At 35.5% G+C, this 26,749-nt stretch overlaps 1 protein-coding gene across 1 annotated transcript; it reads right to left on the bottom strand.

Annotated features, from left to right (window-relative positions):
* Positions 1–2,193: 2,193 nt before the first annotated feature.
* On the bottom strand, positions 2,194–26,749 carry Lamtor4 (Late endosomal/lysosomal adaptor, MAPK and MTOR activator 4). Its single transcript, XM_089104308.1, has 3 exons — positions 26,633–26,749; positions 13,742–13,847; positions 2,194–2,329 (listed from the first exon to the last, which is right to left on the bottom strand). Exons 1-3 carry the CDS (start codon positions 26,690–26,692, stop codon positions 2,250–2,252), a joined length of 246 nt encoding a protein of 81 aa, XP_088960434.1. The 5' UTR covers positions 26,693–26,749; the 3' UTR covers positions 2,194–2,249.

The following is a 26,749-nucleotide window of genomic DNA, read 5'->3' as shown; positions in this document are numbered from 1 at the left end:
TCTATAAAATTCTTTAGTCTATCTAGAAAATTCATACTCATACATACCTAAAAAATTATGCCTTTTTGCCTGTAAATTACATGCAATTAACAAACTGGTTGTTCTGGTAACTGAAATTGCCATATAGTTTTACCAGTGCTAATACTAGAAGCTTTTACTTACATTTAACGTAGATCTTAGATCCACCTGTGCCTCCAGAAGTACCCAGATCATCAAGAAGGAGTCGCCACTCTTGCCAATGGTTGCTGCTGCCAGAATGCCGTCGCCCAGAGGTTTGATTGACGTGTGGAGGTTACGCAGGTTCATCTGGCACGTTCTCACAGGGTGTTTCTGGGCCTGCCTCTGCAGCATAAACCTCTTGGTGGGCAGTAGAGCGCTTCATTGGGTAGTCAGAGATTGTCCATGCAAAGTACATGGGCAAGGTATCCCCTTCGAACTCTTACAATATCAGTCACATGAAGTTGAAATGTCTTGCGGTGCATGGATCCATTAGTTATCTGCAGCTGCCAGTGGATTTTGATGATTTTTCTTAGACATGAATTTTCAAAAGTGAGCATTCTTCTGTCTTGTGCCTGGTTTTAGCAGCGTAAAGGAGAACTGGTATAACGTTGTTATTGAAAAGTCGCAGTTTTAGCCATAGAGAGTCGCAGTTTTAGCCATAGAGAGAAGCTCTTGGGCATAAACTCCCGTATTGAAAGCTCTATTAGTTTGGCCGATTCTTGCGAGTGATTCTTTTATGGGTGATCCTGTTTCTTCAGTACATTCGAGGTATCCCCGATGATTAATACCACGTTTCAGTATAATTCAAAACATTTCCAACTACCACGCCACGAAGTTGGGTTGGAGCAAGAGTGTACGCACACAGGTATAAATGAGCTGAAACTTAACGGGAGAACGAAACCGTGGTAAAACATATATTTTGACTTCAATGACAACAGACATTCTCAACACAAACTGAATCAAGCGTTTACACATAAAACAATTTTTGACGGGAAGATTTTTTACCACAAGTTTTCAATGGGGGGGGGGGGTAAAAACACAAACTGAATCAAGCGTTTACACATAAAACAATTTTCGACTGGAAAATTTTTTACCACACGTTTTCAATGGGGGGGGGGGGGTAAAAAAATAGGGGATAATTTATAGTGGGGCGTAGTTCCAGGGTTATCATCTGGTTGTTAATAGTGTACATGATCACATTTCTTGTAGAAATGGATACATTTAAGCCCTAATTTTTCTTTTTTCAGAGTAACTTAAGTGGTTAGTGATTTTAAGCTTTTATGTTGTGGTTTGTTTTTTTTACCTGCCAAATAAAATTTTATAGAAAGGATCTCTTCAGCTTAAAAGAAATCTTGATTTCAATGCTCTTGAAATACCCAAGAAAGGATTAAAAACGAGAACAAGAAATTCAGTAGAAAGGTTCTACTCAGTTGGACAAACCTTTCTGACTTTAATGTTATTAACCTTAATGAATGCAGAATCAAGCACTTTCAACTTAAAAGAAACTACTACTAACAACTCACTGCGGTATCAAGTTGTCTGAGGCCAATACAGCTTTACACGCCCTTTTTAACCCTAATCTATTCAAAGCTTCACTCTTTACCCCTTCCCTTGAAGTTCCAATTTCCTTTAAATCCTTCCTTATAATCTCTTCCACCCAGTCGGGTCTCCCACCCACTCAGGTCGAGGATGACCTGATTTTCGTTTGACCCTAGATGAATGGCAAAACAACCTTTGACAACCACGTAAAAAGTGGTCTAGCAGTCTTAACTTTTTTTTTCACTAAAACCCTGGGAAAAAAGAAGAAGAAAGTGGGATTGAACCAGAAAATTTGCACAGCTTATGTTTGGAATACAATGAGTCAAATGATTACCAAAGACTGTAATTAGACACTTAACTTCATAAGGGGGCAAAAAAACTTAACAAGCTTTTTGAAAAACCTATGAATTAGAACCATACTCGACCACTGTCATCATCGCGGCTTGAAAAATACTATAAAATAAAACACACACAAAAATCCGACTGAAAACAAAACGATACTGCCAAAAAAACAGTGTTTTCGGCTTTTAGGGTATATGGAATTATTTTTTGGCTGATTATACTGATAATGATAACTATATTATCAAACTATTTGAAGTTTGGTCCTAATATTCTTATAATTTTCTTGCACTGTCGCTTTATATTTTGCGTATATATAATAGAAGGCTTATAATTGCAAATAAAAGTAAAAAACAAGAACGAAAGAAATATTACTGATCACTCTGAATACTTGCTATATGGATCTTCTTGTTTGAAGTACAAGCGGTGTATCGATGGTCTCCGTACGAAACTGAAATAGGCAGCGTAATTACTGTGTTGTATATGACAGCACTAAAGTAGAAATACTACTACTAACGACTCACTGCAGTACCAAACAACCTGAGGCCAACACAGGTGGGCATGCTCCTCCTCTATTCTAATCTATTCACAACTCTCTACTGTATTCCCTCCCATAGATTTATGATTTCCTTAAAGTCCTTGATTGAACTCTTGCCACACTATTTGGGGACAATCTGCCAATTCGTTTGGCCCCAGATAGATGGCCAAAAAGCACAATCTTTGGCAATCTATCATACATAAAATGTGGCCTAGCCATCTTAACCTTTCTTTCATTATAGCTCTAGAAAGTGAGATCCAACCACATTATCATACAGCTTTTTGTTTGATGTGCAGTCAGTGCAACAAGTAATAAACATTATCCTTAGGCAATACTCCTGGGAAAAATTAAAACAAATATTCCTCAACCTTTCGAAGTGCCGACGTTACAGAGCCATACTTGACAATTGTCATCACTACTACAACTAACGACTCACTGCACAACCAAGTCGCCTGAGGCCAACAAAGTTGCGCCCGTTCTTCCTCTACCCTAATCTATTCATAGGTTTACACTTTACTCCCTCCCATGCAGTTACAATTTCATTAAAATCATTAATTGAAATCTTGCCACCAAATTTAGATTAGCCCTAGATAAATTGCCAAAAAACACAATCTTTGGCAATCTTTCATCTGTAAAACGTGGCCAAGCCATCTCAATTTTTCTTTCATTATAGCCCTAGAAAGTGGAGCTTTTTGTGCAGCTTTTTGTTTGATGTTCAGTCAGTCAAACAAGTACTAAAACTGTCCTTAGACAATCCCTCTTAAAACGAATCTTTCCCAGCCTTTCAGAGTGCCAATGTTTCAGAGCAATACCTGACCACTGTCATTACCATAGTTTCTAATGTTATTATCTTGGTTCACGGGCATATATAATACACAATCAATTGAGTTATCATTCGTTGTTCAAAGCGAAAGGACCTGTGTGTGATTTGTATTACATTATCTAAAACCTGTTACCTACAAAAGCGCAGTGACCTATTGAATGAAATTGGATATGATTTGTGGGACATAATTAATGAATAATGAACTAGATATTGAATGAAATTGGATACAACAATTTTGTTGGATATTTGGACGGATGAACCGATCATAAGGTGATTCATAAGCTCACGTTGACCTACCTATTCAAAGTTAAGGGTAGTTTTTTGTCTATTTGATAATACATTTCAATGGTTCAGTTCGAAAAGGATGCTGTTGTTCTAGCAAAATACAGAAGTTATCCACCATGGCCCTGCCGAGTGTTGGACATAATTAAGGCCAAGAACAATAAAATATCTTACGTTGTATTTTGTTACGGAAGCCATGAAATCGTGACAACAACAGCCTCAGAGCTTTCGAACTTTGTTAGCATTTCAAAGGAGGCTAAGAGGAAAAATGAATTAGGCGTTGCGAACGCTTTTGCGGAATTAGCTGATTTTCCTCATAAGCATCTTGAGATCACTGGTTCGAGTTTACCAAATACATCGGGGGATTCATTAAATTGTGTTTTTATCGTACTTGTACAAAATTAAATCCCTTCTCTATATTTATATTGAAAAAAGAAGTTTGCAAAAATGTTGGATTGTAAAATAGTGTTTATATGGTTGACTCTATAGTTTCTGAGATTCACGACTCTATACTCGTTCAGTATTCGGCTAAGTTTGATAAGATTGAAAACAAACTACGGGCTCTTCAAAACGCAAACCTAGCCCTGGAAAATAGGGTTGAACAGCTTGAAGCACGTCTTGATGATATAGAGCAGGAAAAACGACTGAATCAGCTCGTATTTCATGGTGTTGACCACAGTGGGGGTCTTCCCATCTCTGAGTGTGTATTGAAAGTGATTGCAGATAAAATGCAAATTTCTGATTTTTCTTCGACCGCAATAGTTTCTGTATTTAAATTTCGAGCAAATTTTACTGATTCGGACACCATTGTAAATGCAAAAAAGCGTCCTTTGCATGTGTTGGTTACGTTCAAATCTGCTGAAATTGCAAGAAAAGTGTTTTCATGTAAGTCAAAGCTTGCTCGGTCGGGAATTTTTGTCACCGAGTACCTAACATTAAAAAAGAAACAGATTCTTGACTTGGCTAAGAGTAAGCTTGGAAACAGAAATGTTCGGTCGAATAACGGGACAATTTTTGGAAAAAACTCAGTGGGAGAGATCCGTAAAATTCGAGCTATGGCTGAAGTGGTTCGTCTGCCGAATCTGACCATATAATTTTGTGTTGTGTAAATTGTGTTGTTGAATTACTTGTATGCTTGTTTTTCCTTTTTTATTTTATAGGCAAATTTTCCGTTCCTTTATTTATTTATTTTTTTTTTATTTTTTTTTTTCCTTCTTCTTTCTGCCTATCAGTATGTTTTTTTGTCGTAAAGGTAGTCACCCTCTTCAATGAGTGTGAATATATATTATGACCTTTGATGGAATTTGAAAAAAACCGGTTTATTCTAGGAAGCCAAGTTTGCGACACACTTGCGGGGGATAATGAATGCATCGATAATTTTTCGTTGAATTGTAGCTCAAGTAATTATGTGAATCCAAATAATCTTTATGAGTATTCAAATCCTGCGAGTGCAGAAAGAGCGATCGTTTTCTGGAATTGCCAAGGTCTAAGAACGGCATATTCTTCTTTATGTGAGATTTTAAGTTCGCTAGATAAGAAACCGTGCATTGTAGGCCTTTGTGAAACATTTGTTTCTAGCAAGTCACCGCCATGGGATTTTTCTTTCCCAGGATATATTTGCGAGCGAAGAGAACGGACAACCATGGAGCGGGGCGGTCTAGGCCTTTTGATTAGTGAAGGTACCCAATATTGGGTTAGGGATGACCTTTCCCTGTGGCTTGAAGGTAGGATCGAAACACTTTTCATTGAAATAAAAAATGAAGGGGAAAGAAACTTGATTTTGGTATTAATTTACAAAAATCCGTCATGTGATATTATTTTTTTTATTTATGAATTTGAACCATTTTTAGATAAAATTAATAATGAAAAAAAAAAAAAATTTATGATGGGAAATTTTAATATAGATTTACTAAAAAGAGCGAATAGCTCAGATTTTGTTAATATGATGGTGTCACATGATAGTTTTCCTCTTGTGACTATTCCAACTCGGATTTCGCATCTCTCGGCATCTTTAATTGATAATTTTTTCTTTATTGGTGGATTGCTTGAAAGATCCCAAGCAGATGTGATCGTGTCAGACGGCTCGGATCACCTTCTTTTAATAAGTAAAATAAAGCTAAATCAGTCAAAGGAAAATAAACGAAATGAAAGGACTTCGTTTTACCGTGAAATGAATAATAAAAACCAAAAGAGTTTTGCAAATATGATGGATGAAACAAATTTCTCGCGTGTAATAAAGGAAAAGTTTCCAAATACTGCATATGATCTATTCAGTGAGATAGTGACGAATGTAATGACTAAAACATGTCCCTTGCGAAGAATAAACCCTAATAGAAATTTTCCTAAGAAACCATGGATAACAAAAGCAATTCTAGTTTCAATAAAGCAGAAAAACTAATTTTATGTGAATTATTTAAAGGATCATTCAGATGATAATTTTATAAAATTCAAAAGATTTCGAAATGTTTTCAATTCAGTAAAATGGGAAGCTCAGAAACTTTATTTCCAAAATGAATTTCATGAAAATCAAGAGAATATGAAAAATACATGGAAAACAATAAATTAACTTTTGGGTAAATTTCAGATTAAGGAGGAGATGAGAGTCATGGAGATAGCAGGAGGTAGTCTTACTGATTCTCAAGACATATTTGAATTTATGTGTGGTTATTTTGCAAATGAAGGATAAAGACTTTGCGATCAAGCGCGGGCTAAACTACCCACATCTGCGAGTTTTGGATCTGTCATTGAAAGACAACCTGTAAGTCAGAATTCCTTTGAGTTTGCAAGGTATTCGGAACGGGAAGTGGCACGATTCTTGGGTACGATGAAGTCAAGCTCTAGCGGGATGGACGAGTTTTCCCTGAAACTCATAAAGGCCGCAAAAACGAGTGTCTTACCTGTGTTGACGCACCTCATCAACCTTTCTGTAGATCTTGGAGTCTTCCCCGAAGCACTAAAGATTGCAAGAGTGATTCCTCTTCATAAAGGAGGGAAAAAAGATGACCCATCGAATCGAAGACCTATATCTATTCTCCCATTTTTCTCTAAGTTGTATGAGAAAGTGGTACATGCCCAGGTAAGTTATTATATTGAAAAGAGTAAAATTCTAATGGACAATCAATTTGGGTTCAGAAAAGGGCTATCTACGGATATAGCAGTTCTGAAATTGGTTGATTGGATTAGTGATGCATTTGAAGCTGGTCTCATACCTGCAGCTGGGTTTTTGGATATGAAAAAAGCGTTCGATACGGTGGACCACTCAGAGCTTATTCAAGCTCTTGACTCGATTGGGGTGAAGGGTTCAAGTCTGGAGTGGTTTTCATCGTATCTACACAATCGGTATCAGATAGTTCAGAATGGGTCATATTTATCTTCAAAAAAGAAAGTAGAGTGTGGGGTCCCACAAGGGTCAATCTTGGGACCTCTACTTTTTATTATTTTCATTGATCGAGTGAAACATTACCTGCCAGAGGCTGGTGTTATCCTTTTTGCAGATGACACTTTGCTCTTTCTGGCAGCGCCTTCACTTGATGTTTTATATAATAAAATTCATAATGCAGTTTCTGAATTTCTAACTTTTTCTCAGCAAAATATGTTAACCCTAAACTTTTCTAAAACCTTTTTCATGATATTTTCTAGACTTTCGTCTAGTGCTGGAAATGACCATATCACGGTTCAAGAAAATGTGATAAAGAGAGTAGCAACAACTAAGTATTTGGGGTTTTTATTTGATTAAAACCTGTTGTGGAAAAATCATTCAAGGTCAATAGCTGAAAAATTAAGCAGAGGCCTTGGAGTGATACGAAGAATTAAAAATCTAGTCTTAAAAAAGATCCTTAAAATGATTTATTTTTCAACATTTTACCCATATATTAGCTACGGATTCTCTATATGGGCAAGTAATTTTGTTACATGTTTCAAAAGAGTACAAAAACTTCAGAATAGAGCTGTAAAATTATTATCTGAATTTGATGATTCTGATGAGGTTCCTGCTTATGAGCATTTTAAAGAGAATAAGTTAATGGATGTATCCCAAATTCGAGATTACCAAGTCGCGATTTTCTCGTATAAATATTTGAATCAGCTGCTCACCCCTGCTTTTGAAAATATTTACTTTTAATAGAGACCTTCATGATCATAATACAAGAAAAGCTGATGACTTAACTCATGAGTTTAGGAGCACCACTCGGGCATCTTTTGTGATTCGCCATTATGGTCCCCATGTTTGGAATATATTGCCCGAGTGTGTGAAAAATGCGCCTAGTCTTCCGGCTTTCAAGTCACGGGCAAAGAAGTTTCTTTTATCTAGTGAGTGAATTTGGTGTTATGCCCACTCCAGGTTGTCATTCTATTTAAGGTATTTCCCCGATTTAGCTTGCTTTTTTTCTTTTTTCTTTTTTTTTGCTATCTACTTCTTGTCTTTTCCTCTTTCTCTCTTTTTTCCTTTATTCCTTCATCCTATAATTTTCTTGTGTGTTGAGTAGCAAGGTATGAATGTTATTTTAATTAGCTGAGAGTGATAACCTCGCTTGCCCTTTCAAGCTTATTGTCTTTCTTGGCAGGCGAAAAGCGAATAGTGTTTGTTTTCTTTTTTAATAAATGTATATCTCATATCTCATAATCAAATAATAAATGTTTATTCATAGTAGAGGCTGTCATTATCATAAAGCAAGAAATGCGGATAATCTAACTCATGGACTTAGAACAACCATTCAAGTACCTTTTGTAATTGGTTGTTATGGTCCTAATACTCAGAACATACTGTCCATGGCACCATATGGTTCATGGCACCATAATGCAGTATGGTCCATGGCACCATAATGCCTTTATGGTTGTATCTGCCAGAGTGTGTGAAAAATGGTTTTAGTCTCATTACTGTTAAGTTAAAATCAATAATTTTATTCATGCTTAAAAAGTAATCTACATTTACAAGCACCATTGTTTGGCCCATGAAGCTTTTCTTGGTGGGGGACCTTATTATATAATAATAAAACACTACACAAACAATAATAATACACTAAACCACACAGAAACAAGAAAGAAAACCGAGAAAATACATTAGCATTCAGAAAAATAAATGCTAATAAAAGAAAAGTAAGGTAAAACAAAAATCAGAAACAGAGAAAGTAGAGGAAACAGACAAAACCTGATGAACATTAAAAACTGAAAAAGAATATAAACAAGTTCAGACAAAGAAGTTCTTTTTATTGTGGGTTGTTTAGCTGAGTGGGTTTCTGTTGGATATTAGTGTTATGAGTAAGTTTTAATCATTTCTTTTAAATTTAACCTGATTTATTATATTTAACCGAATAACTTCTTATTTTCTTGTCATCATTTCTTTTCTTGTTTCTCAGTGTACCCATATTAGAAAGTAATGAATTCAATTTATCATGCAGCACAACATCAAGTTATTTATCTGGGGTGTTTTTGAAACGAGGCTGACTGTGGACAGTGTCCCAAATCAGCCAAATCTGCTGTTCAATTTTTCTCCTCCCATCTTTGAGTTCAGAAAATGATACCAGGCACTGAAACCAATAGTGCAAGATTAATGAAACTTGTCACAAGTACATCAGGTGTATCAGTATTTTTCATGTCATAAACATAATTAAACAATTGCTTTCCCATCTCTAAAGTGACATAGCCTGAAGGCAGTTAAATTTTGAGCAAGCATCAAAAATCTTTTTAGAATTGGACTGTTTGCTAAAGTAAGGTCAACATAAGTGTCACCTATGACTGTTGAACCCACTTTAGTAAGAAAAAGCCAGAAATCAGGTTCAACATTGAATTTGCCCCCCCCCCTCCCAATTCCCTCTATAAAAAACTGTCATTACTGGGAGTTAACAAGAGACCATGAGTTTGACTACTACCAAAGGTTGGCCTCATTGGAAGCAACAGTTACTAGAATATTGGAAACTACAGTGATGACAGTGATCAACTATGGTTTTGAAAAGAGGGTGCTTCAGAAGACAGAGACAGATTTGTTAGATATTTTCCATGGGCATTGTCAATGGATAGTTCTGGGTACCCATTTGACTGACAATATATCAAACAACAAGCTGTACAAAACATGTTGTTCTACCATTCTTTCTTGAGCTACAATGGGGAAAAGGCTGAGATGGCTAGGACAGGTTTTGCAGAAGAAGAATGACAGATAGCCAAATGTTGTTTTTGGATATTCCCCAAGGACAAAACAAAGATTAAGCTGGACTTAAGGGAAACTAATAAGGAAGGGCTTGAAGGAAACAAAAACTTCTTGGGAGGAGGTAAGAGTGAAGTTTTTAATAGACTTGGGTGGAATAAGAGCCAGCACAGAAGTGTTGGCCTCAGGCAGTTTGGTGCTGCAATGAGTGGTTAGTAGTAGTAGTAGTAGCAAAGGTCAAGGCTATCAACACTAGTCATTCAATTTAAACTGCTGCTTATTAGGCAAAGCCATGAGTGTGTCATGAACGTCTATACCACCAGCATTTAGAAAATCAAAGTTGATTTTTTTTTATGCAAACATAATTTTTTTAATGTAATCTTTATAAAAGATTATAAAAGATCCCGGCCTGTAGCCGAGCCAAAGAAACCGTTTTGGCGTTGGCCTAGCAAGCTATCCCTGTAAAACAAAGACCGGTAACGAAACGTCAACGTTAAGCCTCGGATCCGAGCCTCTAAATTAATCCACGCAAGCCCCCAGACCAGATTTTTGAATGCGAATAAACCGTTTAAGATGGACCTATGGAGTGTTAGAACCATGTCAGTACTGACAAAAAAAGAGCAAGTTCTTCGCGAATGCGCGAAGTTTGGACTTGATATAGTCGACATTTTGGGAGCAAGGTGGAAAGGCTACAGAGAGAAAAAAATCAGTGGCGACCATGCGATTTTTAAAGTCTTACACAGCAGAAAAACTGAAAGTCAATCTGCTGGAGTTGCAGCAATATTAGGTCCAAAAGTGTTAAAGGCCCTCTGCTCATGGAAACCAGTCAATGAAAGAATACTGTACGCAAGATTTGTTTCTAACCACGCAAAATTGTCATTGATTGTGTGCTACACACCCACAAATGATGCTGATGACACTCTGAAAGATGAGTTGTACAACAACCTCCAATCTGTGATTGACTCAATCCCACTCCCTGACGTCATCTGCATTGCATGTTACCTCAACGCAAAGGTTGGCCAAGAAGGATCCTACTGCCCTGAAGTGATGGGCCACCATTGACTTGGCACCATAAACAAAAATGGAGCTCAGCTTTGCTATGGGGAACGATTTGCTGATCAGCAGTACGCTCTTTCAGCATAAAGATATCCACAAATACACTCGGACATCCCCGAATGGCACCATGAAAACCGAATCAACCATTTCCAGATCCACTGGAGATGACGAACAAGTCATCTCCACTGGAAGTGACAAAGGCGTCCAATATTCGTTTGGCATCAAACTGTTCAATAAATTTGAAGCCCTATATAACTTACCAGAAGACATTGAAGAAGCTTGGAAGGTGATCTGCAAAAGCTACACAGATAGGCCAAAGAAACCCTTTGGCTTAGAAAGCCTACTAAGCAACAGTGGATATTTACAAAGACATGGGATCTCATAGAAAATCACAAGAAACTGAAGTCAAGCTCCCTTGAGAAAAGTGGTCACTCAGAGGTGACCAAGAGATTGGCCTATAAAAAAGCTGATAGAAATATAAAGAAAAGTGCCAGACCTGACAGACGGCAATACATGAATGAACAGGCCAGACAAGCCGAAGAAGCAGCAAACCATGAAGACATACCAACCATATATTGCCATACCCAAAGAAATAGTAGGCAAGTCAAGTATCCAAGAATGCCTGGTGAAAGATGAAAATGGAAGGCTCCTGACAGATGCGGAAGAACAAAAGGAACAACGGGCGAGTTTTTTTTAAGCCCTACTTAATCACCCAACGCCAGCAGTCCTGCTGGATATACCAGACTAACCTCTCTTCAGTCTTCATGTCAGTGATGAAAAACCAACAAGATACTCTCAGCAGCCATAAAACTTAAGAATGGGAAGGCCCCTGGTAGAGACCCCGATACAGCTGAAATGATCAAGTTCAGGCTGCATTGAACCCTGGCCATATGGCTATCATTCTTCTTGCTCTTCTGGCAAACCGAAAAGTTCCTCAAAGACTGGAGAACAGGAACCTTAGTCAAACTCTTCAAGAAAGGAGAAACAGAAGAATGCAGCAACTATAGAGGAATCAATCTTCTCTTGATCCCTGTGAAGCTCTTCATGACGATGATATTAGGAAGACTCCAAGAAGCCCTTGATCCTCACTTACATGATGAACAGCATGAATTTTGGCCAAAACGATCTTTTGCTGACCTTATTTTTACTCTATGCACCATGCTGGAGGAATCTAACAAATGGAGATTGCACTTGTGTATACTCATTGTGGACTTTGAAAAGGTGTTTGATTCAGTAGATCGTCAAACCCTGTGGAGATTATTACAGTTTTACAGCATTCCCAAGAAGATAATCCATCTAATAGTTGCCATGTACAAAGAGACAGAATGTTGTGTTACAACATTGGACGGCAACACATGCTACTTCAAGGTGATGACTGAAGTCAAGCAAGGCTGTGTCCTGTCACCTCTCCTCGTTTTCCTAGTTGCTGGCTGGACACGCCAGCCAGGTATCACAACCATTGCACGACAACATAAATGGCAATACCTTGGACACATCCTCCACATGCCAGGTCACAGACTTCCAAAAATTCTCCTCCACTGGCCACTGGAAGGCACCCATTGCCAAGGAAGACCAAAGAACACACTCCATAAGACATATGAACATGATAGAAGAGCGCTCCAGACAAGCCTCATCCAAGAGTGGGAAGACATATATGCAACAGCTCACATGAGAGAAGATTGGAGGATACTAACTGATGCCCTGTGTGCCTCCAGAGCAACTGGAGGAACTAAGGTCTAAGGTAGGGTTTATAACAGAAATACTTTAATCATAAAGTGCCAAAAACAAAACTTATCCATCTGATGTGTCTGCAAACCTTTGAATTCTGGCCCTAAAAATGTTATGGTTTTAATACAAAAATTTAATTTTAAAAAATGGATAATTCCTTAAGGTTTTCATTCACACCAAGAGAGAAAGCATTTTGTTCAAAATTAAATAAAATAATAATGTGGAAGTATTCTTTGCAATAATTGTTTGAGAATGTCATAATAATTATTATGGTAACTATTGTATTTAATAAATCAGTGATAATGAACTGCTGGTAAAAGTTTAAAATTTAACTTTAGGCCTACACACTGTATATATTGGATGCTTACTCCAGCTTTTCATTCACATAAAGAGACAAACCACTGTGTTTGAAGTCAAGTACAGTAATAATTATTTGGAAGTATGGTAATAATTAATCTGGCAATTATTGTTTTTCATAACCAATAGCAATAAACTGCTTGTAATCATAAGAAATTCACAGCATATACTGGATACTATCTTTGGATTGTGACACCAAGCAAAAAAGCAATCTCTATAAAATTCTGTATTGTAACAATCATCATAGTAATGATGACTTACAATATTATGGATTGGGTAAAGAAAGTAAAGCCTTGATACCCGTTAAGGCAGGTGGTATTTCTTCTGATGAGCCCTAATGGAAGGTACTACTTGGAAATATTTCGCTAGATTTAAGGTGCTTTTGCTTGTAAATTTACAACGACTTGTATTTATTGATGACGACCCTGTATGGTTTTGGGAATTTCTACTTGTTTGATGGTGTGGTTACACTGTTTGGTCCTAGGTAGTTGGATAGATGAGTAAGGTCAAAACCTCGTTCAAGTGCACATTTGTCTCAATTGCTGGATTAGGATGACACAAGTTGAAATTGTAATATTAAAACTATTGATAGTGCAGCAAGGTCTATATTGCCCCCCTCCCCCTGAAAAAAAAATCCAAATCCAGCTCTGGGTAATATGGCAGTAAACATTTCTATAATTATTATATTTAATAATAGATGGCAAAAAACTGCTTATATTACTGTAACATTTAACTGTATATACTGGATACTTGCTTTAGATTTTCATTCACATTAAGAGACAAAGGAAACTGTTTAAATTCAATATAGTAATGGCCATATTTTGTAATTTGGTAATAACTTTTGGTTAGTATAATAATAATCAGTAAGGGAAAAGTTATATTTGACAATCAAATGTAATAAACTTCTTCTGGTAGCCCCATAATATTTAAATGTACATACTAGATAACTCCTTCAGATTTTCATCTACATCCAGAGACAATGCAGTTTGTATAAGATTGAAAAAAATTTTGGCTGTTCTTTCATCATTGCTGAAGCTTCCACTTGACTGTAAAAAGAAAAAGCTATATATAAAACCTAAAGGTATATAGAAAAACTATATAATATATATATATATATATATATATATATATATATATATATATATATATATATATATATATATATATATATATATATATATATATATATATATATATCCATCTGTTTATATGTGTATGTGAATTGATCATTATATTTGGAAAAAGCATAAAGAAGGAATCAACTAGTGTAGTCACCTTGTCTCTATGTCAGTTAAGGAATCTTTAATATATCTATCAAAAACTTCCCAAGGGATCATTGAGGCTCTTTGTTCAGTCCTGAGAATTGTATACACATTACTCAATAACTTTCCAAGATAGACAAAAGCCCCCCTCTCCTACTTATAATTTTATCCAGTAAAATTTTAGTTTAGCTACTTTTTGCTATCTTGGAAAGAGGTTAGGTTAGGAAGATGAAATTTTCAGTAATGGTTCCAGGACCGAAAACATACTCAGAGAAGGTATTGCCAAGCTTCCGTGTTAACCCTTTTCTGATTTCTAAGTCTTAGAAATTTGCCTACTTGACAAGTCTATACAAACTGAAATTTTTGACGAAATAACATTTTACCTGAATTTTCAGTTATCAGTTTCTTTTTCTCTTGTTTTAGTTCTGAGAATGCAATTTTTTTTATTTCAGCAGAATTTTAAGACATATCAATGTTTTTTTCAAATTTAGGAAATGTATTTGCAGATATTTGAAACCTCATAAATTGGGACTGAGCAAAGTTGTGAAGCTGAAAATAATTTTATTCTACTTCATTTAAACAGAAAGTATGTTTTGCAAGGTTTCATTTTCATAACTCAAAATTTTGGTATAAGTTTAGAATTGTGGCTCTTGATAAGGAGACATGTTAAGAAAACAATTCTTTAAAACAAACCTTTATCATCAAGTCTTTCCTCTATAAATCCTTCTTTTTCCAGCTTAAAAGAAAAAAATTGCAATATTCTCCATTCTAATTCCATTCCAGAATTTGTCTGCGGGTATATGGACTACCAAGAAGTCCTTTCACCCCTTTGATTTCGTATCTTCAATCCTTCTTATTCTTCAGCTCAGTTATGTTTTTGAAATGGTTAGCAGTAATTCTATATCATTGTAAAAGCAGCACCTGAAAATTAAAAAGACACTCCACTAGGCTTGTCATTTGAAGCTATAATTTTGATGATGGGTTGTGGGAAGCGCAAGTACCTGAGCTACCTGTCCCCAGCAATTTAAGGCCATAGGCCGGCCGGTACCAGTACGGCGCTTCCTACTCATTCTCGCTCTCTTCTGCACTGTAGAATTCTATCAATGTTCTCTTGTTGTCTTCTTGATCTGAATCATCAAGTTATAAATTGGTCTCTCAGTTTTAGGATGGAGTTTTAAATTGATGATGGTATCAAATGATTCTGGAACACCCATTTTCTGGCAGCTTAGTTTGATCTTAGTGATTTGTGGTGCCAGTACTGAATACTGAAAAAAGATATGTTGGGGGGTTTCCACTGATGTTTTACACCACCTACAGAGCGGTGAATGATGGAGATTCCATTGGAATCGAAGAGAATTCAGCAACAGGTATCCAGATTTAAAACCTGTAATACCACACCGAATCTTCCCTTGATTGAAATGGGGAATTCAGGAATGGGGTGTACTTTGTTTTTCCACGGTGTTTTATAATGTCTCAAAGGTTTATAAGTTTTGAGTCTGGGGGGGGCACGCATTTGCACCTTCTTTAGCTAGCCTATTGGCTGTCATGTTGTGGATCAGTTCTTTATGGCTTGGGATATGGTGGAAGCAAACTGAACTGTCCATATTTTTAAGGCTTAGGAGAGAATCACTAATAGATTTTAAATCTGAACCAACAGCATAATAATTTATTTTTTTTATTATTTGTATGGCAGATTTAGAATCTGTGAGAATTAACAATTTTTTTGAGGCTGGTCTAAGGTTGACCATAACTTCCTTTTATTTTAGATTGGAAAACAACTCTGCTGACAAAATAGAAGCATTGGATGGGAGAGTTACTGAAATATTCAAGGAAACATACGGAATGCAAACCCCTGCTCCTGCATTTGTTCCCTTTACTGAGCCATCAGTATAAACTTGAGTATATTCGGGAAATAATGAGGAAATTTTATTGGCAAAAAGCTGAAAAACACTAATGCTTTTGTTTTTGGGACTAAAATGGGCAGACCAAAAGCTTTAAAAAACAGGGACAAATCATCTAAGTCTTCCTGAATTATGCTTTGGAGTAAGATTATATTTTTGTTTCTACTCCGCACCAGGTCATCAGCAAATACTCCATTTATTGACTGACTTCTAAGTTTTTATTCAGAAATACACAGTGTAAATAAAAGAGGACTTATGACAGTTCCTTGTGGGAGACCATCTTTAACTTGTTTTCTTGAAGACAGAGTGTCATTTATCTGAACTTGAAAAGATCAATCACAAAGTAGATTATCTATCATTGATACCACTATTGATGGAAAATTTTTATTATTCATAACTTATAGTAACTTTTTGTGTTTGATATTTCCTTATGCATCACTCCAATCAAACATCACAGCAATTCCAAATTCATCATTTTGCCGAGCCTCTGCTATGTCTACTTCAATTCTGGTTATGTTGTCCATTGCACTGTGAACCGTTCTGAAATCTGTTTGGGATTGGGGTATCATTTGATTGACCTCTGCAAACCATTCTAATCTCTTTAAAATCATACGTTTAAATATCTTGCCCATGGTGGGGAGGACTGATATTAGTCAATAAGATATTGGGTCATTGGGAGATTCCCCAGGTTTGAGGATTGGGTGAATAAGGGCAATTTTCCAGGGATTAGGGAAATTCCCTTCTCTCCATGAAATATTGCATGCTTCAAGAAGTTTTTTTCGAAAGGTATGGGGTGATTCAATCAGCCACTTTATGTGTACCTCATCATACCCTGGTGCCAAATTTAGATTGCATTCTTCAATAGCTATCTCTAGCTCAAATAATTCAAAAGGTAAGATTAAAGACTTTTTATGTTTTGCTACAGAAGAGAGGACACATACAGGTTGGTTTGGAAAAACAGCTTTTACATGATTCTTCATGTATGTTTTTGCAAATATCTCAGCTTTTAAATTGTCAGATGTTATTAGCTGACCCTGGTGTTTTATTTCATACTTGCAATCATCAAGTGTCATTTTGTTGCCATCCATCTTGCTTACATATTGGTGAATCTTAGATACTGCAGTGCAATGGTCTACTCTAGTCATAAATTTATTCCATGCCTCCTTTTTAGCCTGTAGACATATATTTTTCACTTTTGCCGAGCTACGTTTATATTCAATTGCTGTCATCATTGATGGATGTCTCTGGAATGCCTTTCTTTCCGTGCGTCTTCCACTGCAGCAGTGCATAAATCATTCCACCCGTCTTTAGCTCTCTTATTGCCACGGGAGGTCCAATCATTATTGTTTGTCTTAGGGATTGTTTTTTGGGCGGCATCCATGATAATTTTTGTTAGGGTTTTCACTTTATCATCAATTAGGAAAGAGTTTTCCAGCAGAGTATAATCAGCCTCTTGCAGCATTTGCTTGAACTCTGGCCATTTACCTTTCTTGTTAATAAATTTCCTTTTATGTGGTTTTGTTTCACAAGGCATGTGTGAGATAATTGTCTTTATAGCACAGTGATCACTATGTAGATCTGGTACTCTACTAATTGACACCTGATCAATAGCCAAAGCAGGACCTAGTTGGATGTCTATGGTTGAATGTTTGTTAATTTTTGGAATTGTAATATGTTGGCAAATTATATGGTGTTAGAACTACTATGTGATTATTTTCCAATAACAGTCTTTCCACATTTTTTCCAGCTCGATTTGACTGCTCAACATCTTCCCAATGTGGGCTATGTGCATTTAGGTCACCAAAAATAAAGAGGTTTTGCCCTTCTGCTTCAGTTGATAAAATATTAAACACATCTACGTCACCCTTTGGGTTGTACATTGATTTAATTCTTAGTGTATCACCTGAATTTAAAGTAATTGATACTCCCACCACATCGACTTCGTGATCATGTTGTATTAGTGGTAATTGTGATTGAACTAAACACTCATCTATAAAAATAATCACCCCCCCCCCCCACTATTTTTCTGCCAGAATCTCTATCTTTGCGGTAGCATTTATATCCTGGTATGGCCACTCTTTTAAGATTATTCAAATTTGTTTCTTGGAGGCAAATTATATCCACTTTCTCTTTATTTAAATATGAGCAGAGTTCCATTATTTTCATTTCATTCAGTGAGAATGTGTTCCAATGCAGTGCAATCAGTTTATCTTTTATATTAATCTTGTTAGTCAGTTGGGGGGGCATTTTTTTAATCGTTGGGTGATTTGAATATTTTTAGCAGCAGCTATAGCAACTAGCTCCATAAATTCATGTGTTACTTCTTTCAGCAAGGACTCTGGAAAGTACTTCTCTAGTGCTTTCTCACTTAATAAGCCTTTCATATGCATGTCATAATTTGATGTTCGAATAAGTTCCTGGGTAATAATGAATTTTGACAAATTTCTAAGTTGGTTACCAACTAAAATTGTGGGTGTGGGGGGTTTTATATTTCTTCTGGGAGGTTCAGTGTCTCTAATAAATAAGGAGGTCGGTCTTATTGTTTGCATAGAGGATGGACCTGTTGAAAGTCTTCCTACTTTTTGGTAAAGTCTGGGGAAAGAAGGGCTAGTCAAACCTATGGGAGACTCAGTAGTTGACAGGGAGTAAGTCTCATTAAAGCTAGTAGAAGGTATTTTTTTCTATGCTTGCTGTGGATGTCTTTTCTGATCTTGGGCTGGAGTTGATGTTCAGGAGGGTGTGTTGGAAAAGTTTAGCTGAGGTTGTCTAGTCCCTTTTCTAATAGCATTTGCAATTATAGGTACTGGTAAATTTTTCTCCTGAGCTATTTTTATAATCTGACTTCTTTGTTTGTATTTGACACATAGAATTCTGTTTTCAGAAAAGTGTGAACCACCACAGTTTGTGCACTTCGTTTTGTTTTGGCAATTGGTTTCCAAGTGACCCCTCAAAGTGCAATTTTTACAAACATCAATTGTGGCAAATGGGCAAAATTTTTGTGTGTGCCCTAATTTTAAGCAATGTTTACATTGGATTGGTTTTTCATCATAGTGTCTAAAGGCAACTCTTCCCCCAAATAAGAATAACTTTTCTGGTGAATACTCTCCTAAAACAGAATGTGTAATTCTTTTGAAATTGCTGCTATGAGTTGCCAAATAAGTCGTTCTATAGATAGTGTTCATGCTGGTCTTTTTATTTCCGTTTTTCTTTAATGAGCAGTGGCGAAAATACAAAATATCAATAACAGTGGCGAAAATCAAAATATTGCTATAAATATGCATATACATTCAGGTATATACCCCCACCCCCCTAATGTGCAAATATATAACAAAAATTGCATTCTGAACCTAAATATAACCAGATGAACTGTACCCCAACCCCTAAACACATCCAAATCAGGGTAGCCTATATATTTGCACCTAAGGGGGGGTGGGGGCAAAATTGATTTGTGATGTAAATGAAGATTATATTTAGAATCAGAATGCAATTTTGGTTGTATATTTGCACATTAGAGGGGTGGGGGTACAATAATTTTTTTTTTTAATGATAGAAAATGGTGTGGCAAAAATAAAAACTAAGCAACTATTTACATGTTTGCTAAAAACGGAATTCATTTGGTTATATTAAGGTTCAAAATGCAATTTTTGTTATATATTTGCACATTAGGAGGGTGGGGGTATATACTCTGTATGTATATGTATATTTATAGCAATATTATTATTTACACCACTGCTTTTTCTTTAAACATGTGCTATGTCATTAACTAACAACAGCCAGGATAGCGCTATCTATAGAACAATTTGTTTGGCAATTTATAACAGCAATTTCAAAAGACTTACGCATTGCATCTCAGCATGGTGGTTTATTGTAAACTTTTTCTTTTAAGCTGGAAAAAGAAGGATTTTTAGAGGAAAGACTTGATGATAAAGGGTCTCCCCTAGGATAATATGTTAACTAGGATCATTATACATATTTTAAAGTAAGAATTGTTTTCTTAACATGTCAAGAGCCACAATTCTAAATTTTTACCAAAATTTTTTAAAGGATATCAAAGGTCACTGCCCTATAGAGAGAGAAGGAATAGAGGTAGGGGTAAAATTCTACTTTAGTTACTTTTGGCTATCTTGGAAAGGTTTTGGGTTAGGAAAATGAAACTTTCAGCAATGGATGTACAGGCTAAGGTATGTCCCGGGAAGGTACTTTGAAGTACCTACCTCCACTCCTCTCCCCTCTATATAATTGTAAATTACTGCACATTACTAGTTGTTTTAGCTCACATTTCATCCTCTATTGCTATCATAATTATAAATCACTGCTTACCTTACACAACTTCAACTTTTAACCTTGTTCATTAAAATATATTCCAAAACCCTATTTCTATTTAACAATCCATTTAAACTTATTTACTATATAGCTGACATTGTTTATGGAACCCATTTGTGATGTCACAACTTTGCTTATCATAACCCCTTTTAACAGTAGCATGCAGGTGCCATGGGGTAGAAGACAACTCTGTGTTGATAAGCCATTTAAACTTTATTAATTAGGGAAAGGATTTGACAAGAGATGGACCAGTAAAAAAAATCCAAATTGTTTTTAGAGGACAAATTATGTTATGAGAATATGTTTTTATTTTTATAGGTCCATGCACTCATGAAGCTTTTTAAATATTTCTCAACCACTAATTGATAGAGTGCTACAAACATCAGAATTGACTTTAGAAGACAGGCTATGTCATGGGAAGATGTTTTTGAAATCCCCCCTCCCCAAAACTCAAAAATTTCTAAAATTCTACTTAAGAAGCTTTTTAATTATTTCTAAAGCACTAATAGATAGAGCACTACAAACATCAGAATCAACTTTAGAGGAAGAATTATGCTATGGGAAGATGTTCTTGAAATTCCCCTTCCCCCAAACTCAAAATTTTCCAAATTTCTACTTTAGAAGCTTTTTTAAATATTTCTAAAGCGCTAAGACATAGAGCGCTACAAATATCAGAATCAACTTTAGAAGACAACTTATGTCATGGGAAGATGTTTTTAAAATCCCCCTTCCCCCCAAACTCAAAATTTTCCAAAATTCTACTCTAGAAGCTTTTTCAATATTTCCAAAGCACTAACAGATAGCGCGCTAAAAACATCAGAATCGACTTTAGAGGCCAAATTAATTCTACAATAATTCCCCCTTCCCCCCAAACTCAAAATTTTTTAAAAATCCCCCTTCGCCCCCAACTCAAAATTTTCTAAAATTCTACTTTAGAAGCTTTTTTAAATATTTCTAAAGCGCTAACACATAGAGCACCACACACATCATAATAGACTTTAGAGGACAATTTATGTCATGGGAAGATGTTTTTGAAATCCCCCTTTGCCCCACACTCAAAATTTTTCAAAATTCTACTTTAGAAGCTTTTTTAAATATTTGTAAAGCGCTAAGACATAGAGTGCTACAAATATCAGAATCGACTTTAGAGGACAATTTATGTCATGGGAATATGTTTTTAAATCCCCCTTTGCCTCAAACTCAAAATTTTCCAAAATTTTACTTTAGAAGCTTTTTTAAATATTTCTAAAGCGCTAAGACATAGAGTGCTACAAAAATCTGAATCAACTTTAAAGGACAAATTATGTTATGGGAAGATGTTCTTGAAACCCCCCTTCCCCCCAAACTCAAAATTTTCCAAAATTCTACTTTAGAAGCTTTTTTTAAATATTTCTAAAGCGCTAAGACATAGAGCGCTACAAACATCAGAATTGACTTTAAAGGACATTTATGTCATGGAAAGATGTTTTGAAATCCCCCTTTGCCCCATACTCAAAAATTTCCAAAATTTTACTTTAGAAGCTTTTTAAATATTTCTAAAGCACTAAGATATAGAGTGCTACAAACATCAGAAACGACTTTGGAGGACAAATTATGCCATGGGAAGATGTTTTTGAAATCCCGCTTCACCCCAAACTCAAAATTTACTAAAATTCTACTTTAGAAACTTTTTAAATATTTCTAAAGCACTAATAGATAGAGCGCTTAAAACATCAGAATAGACTTCAGAGGACACGTTATATCACGGGAAGATGTTTTTGAAATCCCCCTTCCCTCCAAACTCAAAATTTTCAAAAATTCTACTTTAAAAGCTTTTTAAATATTTCTAAAGCACTAATTGATAGAGCAATACAAACATCAGAATTGACTTTAGAAGACAAGTTATGTCATGAGAAGATGTTTTTGAAATCCCCCTTTGCCCCAAACTCAAAATTTTCCAAAATTCTACTTTAGAAGCTTTTTAAATATTTCTAAAGTGCTAAGACATAGAATGCTACAAACATCAGAATCAACTTTAGAGGACAAATTATGCTATGGGAAGATGTTCTTAAAATCCCCCTTCCCCCCAAACTCAAAATTTTCCAAAATTCTACTTTATGAGCTTTTTTAAATATTTGTAAAGCGCTAGGACATAGAGTGCTACAAACATCAGAATCGACTTTAGAGGACAAGTCATGTCATGGGAAGATGTTTTTGAAATCCCCCTTCACCCCAAACTCAAAATTTTCAAAACTTCTACTTTAGAAGCTTTTAAAATATTTCTAAAGCACTAATAGATAGAGTGCTAAAAGCATCAGAATCAACTTCAGATGACACTTTTTATCATGGAAAGAGGTTTTTAAAATCCCCCTTCCCCACAAACTCAAAATTTTCCAAAATTCTACTTTAGAATCTTTTTTAAATATTTCTAAAGCGCTAAGACATAGAGCACTACAAACATCAGAATCAACTTTAGAGGACAAGTTATGTCATGGGAAGATGTTTTCGAAATACCCATTACCCATTGAAATTTTGACAAAACAAAAGTTTACCTTAATTTTCAGTTATAAGTTTCTTTTTCTCTGGCTTTAGTTCTGAAAACGCAATTTCAGTTATTTGAGCAGAGTTTTAAGCCATATCAATGTTACAAGTTATGTCAAGGGAAGATGTTTTTGAAATACCCATTACCCATTGAAATTTTGAAAAAACAACATTTTACCTTAATTTTCAGTTATTAGTTCCTTTTTCTCTGGCTTTAGTTCTGAAAATCATTTGAGCAGAATTTTAAGCCATATCAATGTTTTATTTCCAAAATTTAGGAAATGTATTTGCATATATTTAAAACCTTATAAGTTGGGATTGAGCAAAGTTTTGAAGCTGAAATAATTTCGTTGTACTTCATTTAAACAGAAGATCTATTTTGCAAGGTTCCATTGCTATAACTCACAGATTTTTAAAGGTCATTCAAAGTTTTGAAATCCTCCTTACCATTCATCCCATTCCCCCTTCATACTCTAAAATCTGGTTGATAATTTGAAAAGCCTTATTTTCAACAGGGGTGTTTTTTTTTTTTGGGGGGGGGGATTTTTCGTAAGAGTATTTCCCGTGGGGGGGGGTATTTTCCGCGGGGAGGTATTTTCCAGGTGGGGGGGGGGGATTTTCCAGCGGGTATTCGCCAAGAACCACAAATTTGATGGTATGAGTTTTATTAAAATCTTTGACTTTTAGGGGTTGTTTCCCCCTTTTACAAAACTCAGACAAATTTTTTAGACAGGCAAATTATCAACCAGATTTTAGAGTATGATTCCGGTGCAACACATTGCAACGAAATGGTCAGCTTAGATTAGTATCCGCAGGGGCACTGCGAGCAGGTTGCTGACCACCGCCCTGCCCTCCCCCTGCTATCAAATCCCCTTGCAGCTAACCTTTCCACCCTCAAAAGAAAATTTTTATATAAGTTCCAGCATTTTTTACAGATTTTAAATTGCGGATGTAAAAAAGAAAAGCAACATTTTTCAACATCATAGGATTTAGCTATTTGAATATGTTTAATGTCTTTTTCTAACAAATACCCGTTTGTCTGGTTTATTTGTCTAACAAATACCCGTTTGTCTTGTTTCCTTGTACAGTCTATAGCGGTGGGTTATTTATAATGCACAAGTACTGAATAATCTATATTTGTTTTGATTATTTTTTTTGGAAACCCCTTAAAAATTTTGAGTTGGGTAACCACATAAAACATATTCAAATATTCAACTCTAAAATCTGGTTGATAATTTGCCTGTCTAAAAATTTGTCTGAGTTTCATAAAAGGGGGAAACAACCCCTAAAAGTCAAAGATTTTAATAAAACTCATACCATCAAATCTGTGGTTTTTGGCAAATACCTGCCAGAAAATCCCCCCCCCCACAGGAAATACCCTCACAGAAAATACCCCCTCCTCCCCCCCCAAAAAATACCCCCATGGAAAATAAGGCTTTTCAAATTTCAAATTATCAACCAGATTTTAGAGTATGAAGGGGGAATGGGATGAATGGTAAGGGGGATTTCAAAAACTTTGAATGACCTTTAAAAATCTCTGAGTTATAGCAATGGAACCTTGCAAAATAGATCTTCTGTTTAAATGAAGTACAACAAAATTATTTCAGCTTCAAAACTTTGCTCAATCCAAACTTATAAGGTTTTAAATATATGAAAATACATTTGGAAATAAAACATTGATATGGCTTAAAATTCTGCTCAAATAACTGAAATTACATTTTCAGAACTAAAGCCAGAGAAAAAGAAACTGATAACTGAAAATTAAGGTAAAATGTTGTTTTGTCAAAATTTCAATGGGTATTTCAAAAACATCTTCCCATGACATAACTTGTCCTCGAAAGTTAATTCTGATGTTTGTAGGGTATGTCTTAGTGCTTTAGAAATATTTAAAAAAGCCTCTAAAGAGGAATTTTGGAAAATTTTGAGTTTGGGGCAAAGGGGGATTTCAAAAAAAATTTTAGTTTGGGGGGAAGGGCGAATTATTGTAGAATTAATTTGGCCTCTAAAGTCAATTCTGATGTTTGTAGCACACTATCTATTAGTGCTTTAGAAATATTTAAAGAGATTCTAAAGTAGAATTTTAGAAAATTTTGAGTTTGGGGCAAAGGGGATTTCAAAAACATCTTCCCATGACATAACTTGTCCTCTAAAATAGAACTCTCTATGTCTAAGTGCTTTGGAAATATTTAAAAAAGCTCCTAAAGTAGAATTTTGGGAAACTCTGAGTTTAGGGAGAAGGGGGATTTCGAAAAAATTCTGAGTTTGGGGGGAAGGGGGAATAATTGTAGACTTAATTTGGCCTCTAAAGTTGATTCTGATGTTTTTAGCGTGCTATCTATTAGTGCTTTGGAAATATTTAAAAAGCTTCTAGAGTAGAATTTTAGAAAATTTTGAGTTTGGGGGGAAGGGGGATTTCAAAAACATCTCCCCATGACATAACTTGTCCTCTAAAGATGATTCTGATGTTTGTAGCGCTCTATGTCTTAGCGCTTTAGACATATTTAAAAAAGCCTCTGAAGTAGAATGTTGAGTTTGGGGGGAAGGGGGATTTAAAGAACATCTTTCCATGACATAAATTGTCCTCTAAAGTTGATTCTGATGTTTGTAGTGCTCTATGTATTAGCACTTTAGAAATATTTAAAAAAGCTTCTAAAGTAAAATTTGAGTTTGGAGGGAGGGGGATTTCAAAAACATCTTCCCAAAACATAATTTGTCCTCTAAAGTTGATTCTGATGTTTGTAGTGCTCTATGTCTTAGTGCTTTAGAAATATTTAAAAAAGCTTCTAAAGTAAAATTTTGAGTTTGGGGGGAAGGAGGATTTCAGAAACATCTTCCCATAACATAATTTGTCCTCCGAAGTTGATTCTTATATTTGTAGCACTCTATCTATAAGTGCTTTAGAAATATTTAAAAAGCTTCTTAAGTAGAATTTTGGAAATTTTTGAGTTTTGGGGAGGGGAGATTTCAAAAACATCTTCCTATGACATAACTTGTCTTCTAAAGTCAATTCTGATGTTTGTAGCGCTCTATCAATTAGTGCTTCAGAAATATTTAAAAAGCTTCATGAGCACATGGACCAATAAAAATAAAAACATCTTCTCATAGGCTAACATAATTTGTCCTCTAAAAACAATTTGGATTTTTTTTACTGGTCTATCTCTTGTCAAATCCTTTCCTTAATTAATAAAGTTTAAATGTCTTATCAACACACAGTTGTCTTCTACCCCATGGGACCTGCATGCTACTGTTAAAGGGGTTATGAAAAGCAAAGTTGTGACATCACAAATGGGTTCCATAAACAATGTCAGCTAGATAGTAAATAAGTTAAAGAGGGACTGTTAAATGAAAATAGGATTTTGGAATATATTTTAATGAACAAGGTTAAAAGCTGAAGTTGTGTAAGGTAGGCTAAGCAGTGATTTATAATTATGATAGTAATATAGGATGAAATGTGAGCTAAAACAACTGGTAATGTGCAGTAATTTACCATTATATAGAGGGGGGAGGAGTGGAGGTAGGTACTTCAAAGTACCTTCCCAGGACATACCGTAGCATGTAAATCCATCCCTGAAAATTTCATTTTCCTAACCCAACCCCTTTCCAAGATAGCTAAAAGTAACTAAAGTAGAATTTTACTCTAAAATTTACTATTTTATCCTTACCTTATCTGGCTGGAAGTTCAATTTTAGGTAATAAGCTTATATATCTGTTAATGCCCTCATGTGGCCTAAACTAGTCTTTAGAAGAACAAAAATGGAATCATTTAAAATTAATAAATTTAAGCATGAATGATTTTAAATAGCAGCAAAAATTTATCAAACTAACGCTGATAATAGCACCATCAGAGGTTAGAACCAGTGATCCTTTCATCACAATAGCTGGCATTCTTTTCTTAAAGGTTTCGATTATTCAAATTTTTCTCGTGTGTAAGGCATGGTTGCC

The sequence above is a fragment of the Artemia sp. Qi Xiang Cuo genome, chromosome 18 (genome assembly GCF_049724085.1).
Source record: "Artemia sp. Qi Xiang Cuo chromosome 18, ASM4972408v1, whole genome shotgun sequence".
Lineage (NCBI taxonomy): Eukaryota > Metazoa > Arthropoda > Branchiopoda > Anostraca > Artemiidae > Artemia > Artemia sp. Qi Xiang Cuo.
The sequence above is the reverse complement of the archived record's forward strand: the minus strand, read 5'-3'. Positions and strand labels throughout refer to the sequence as shown.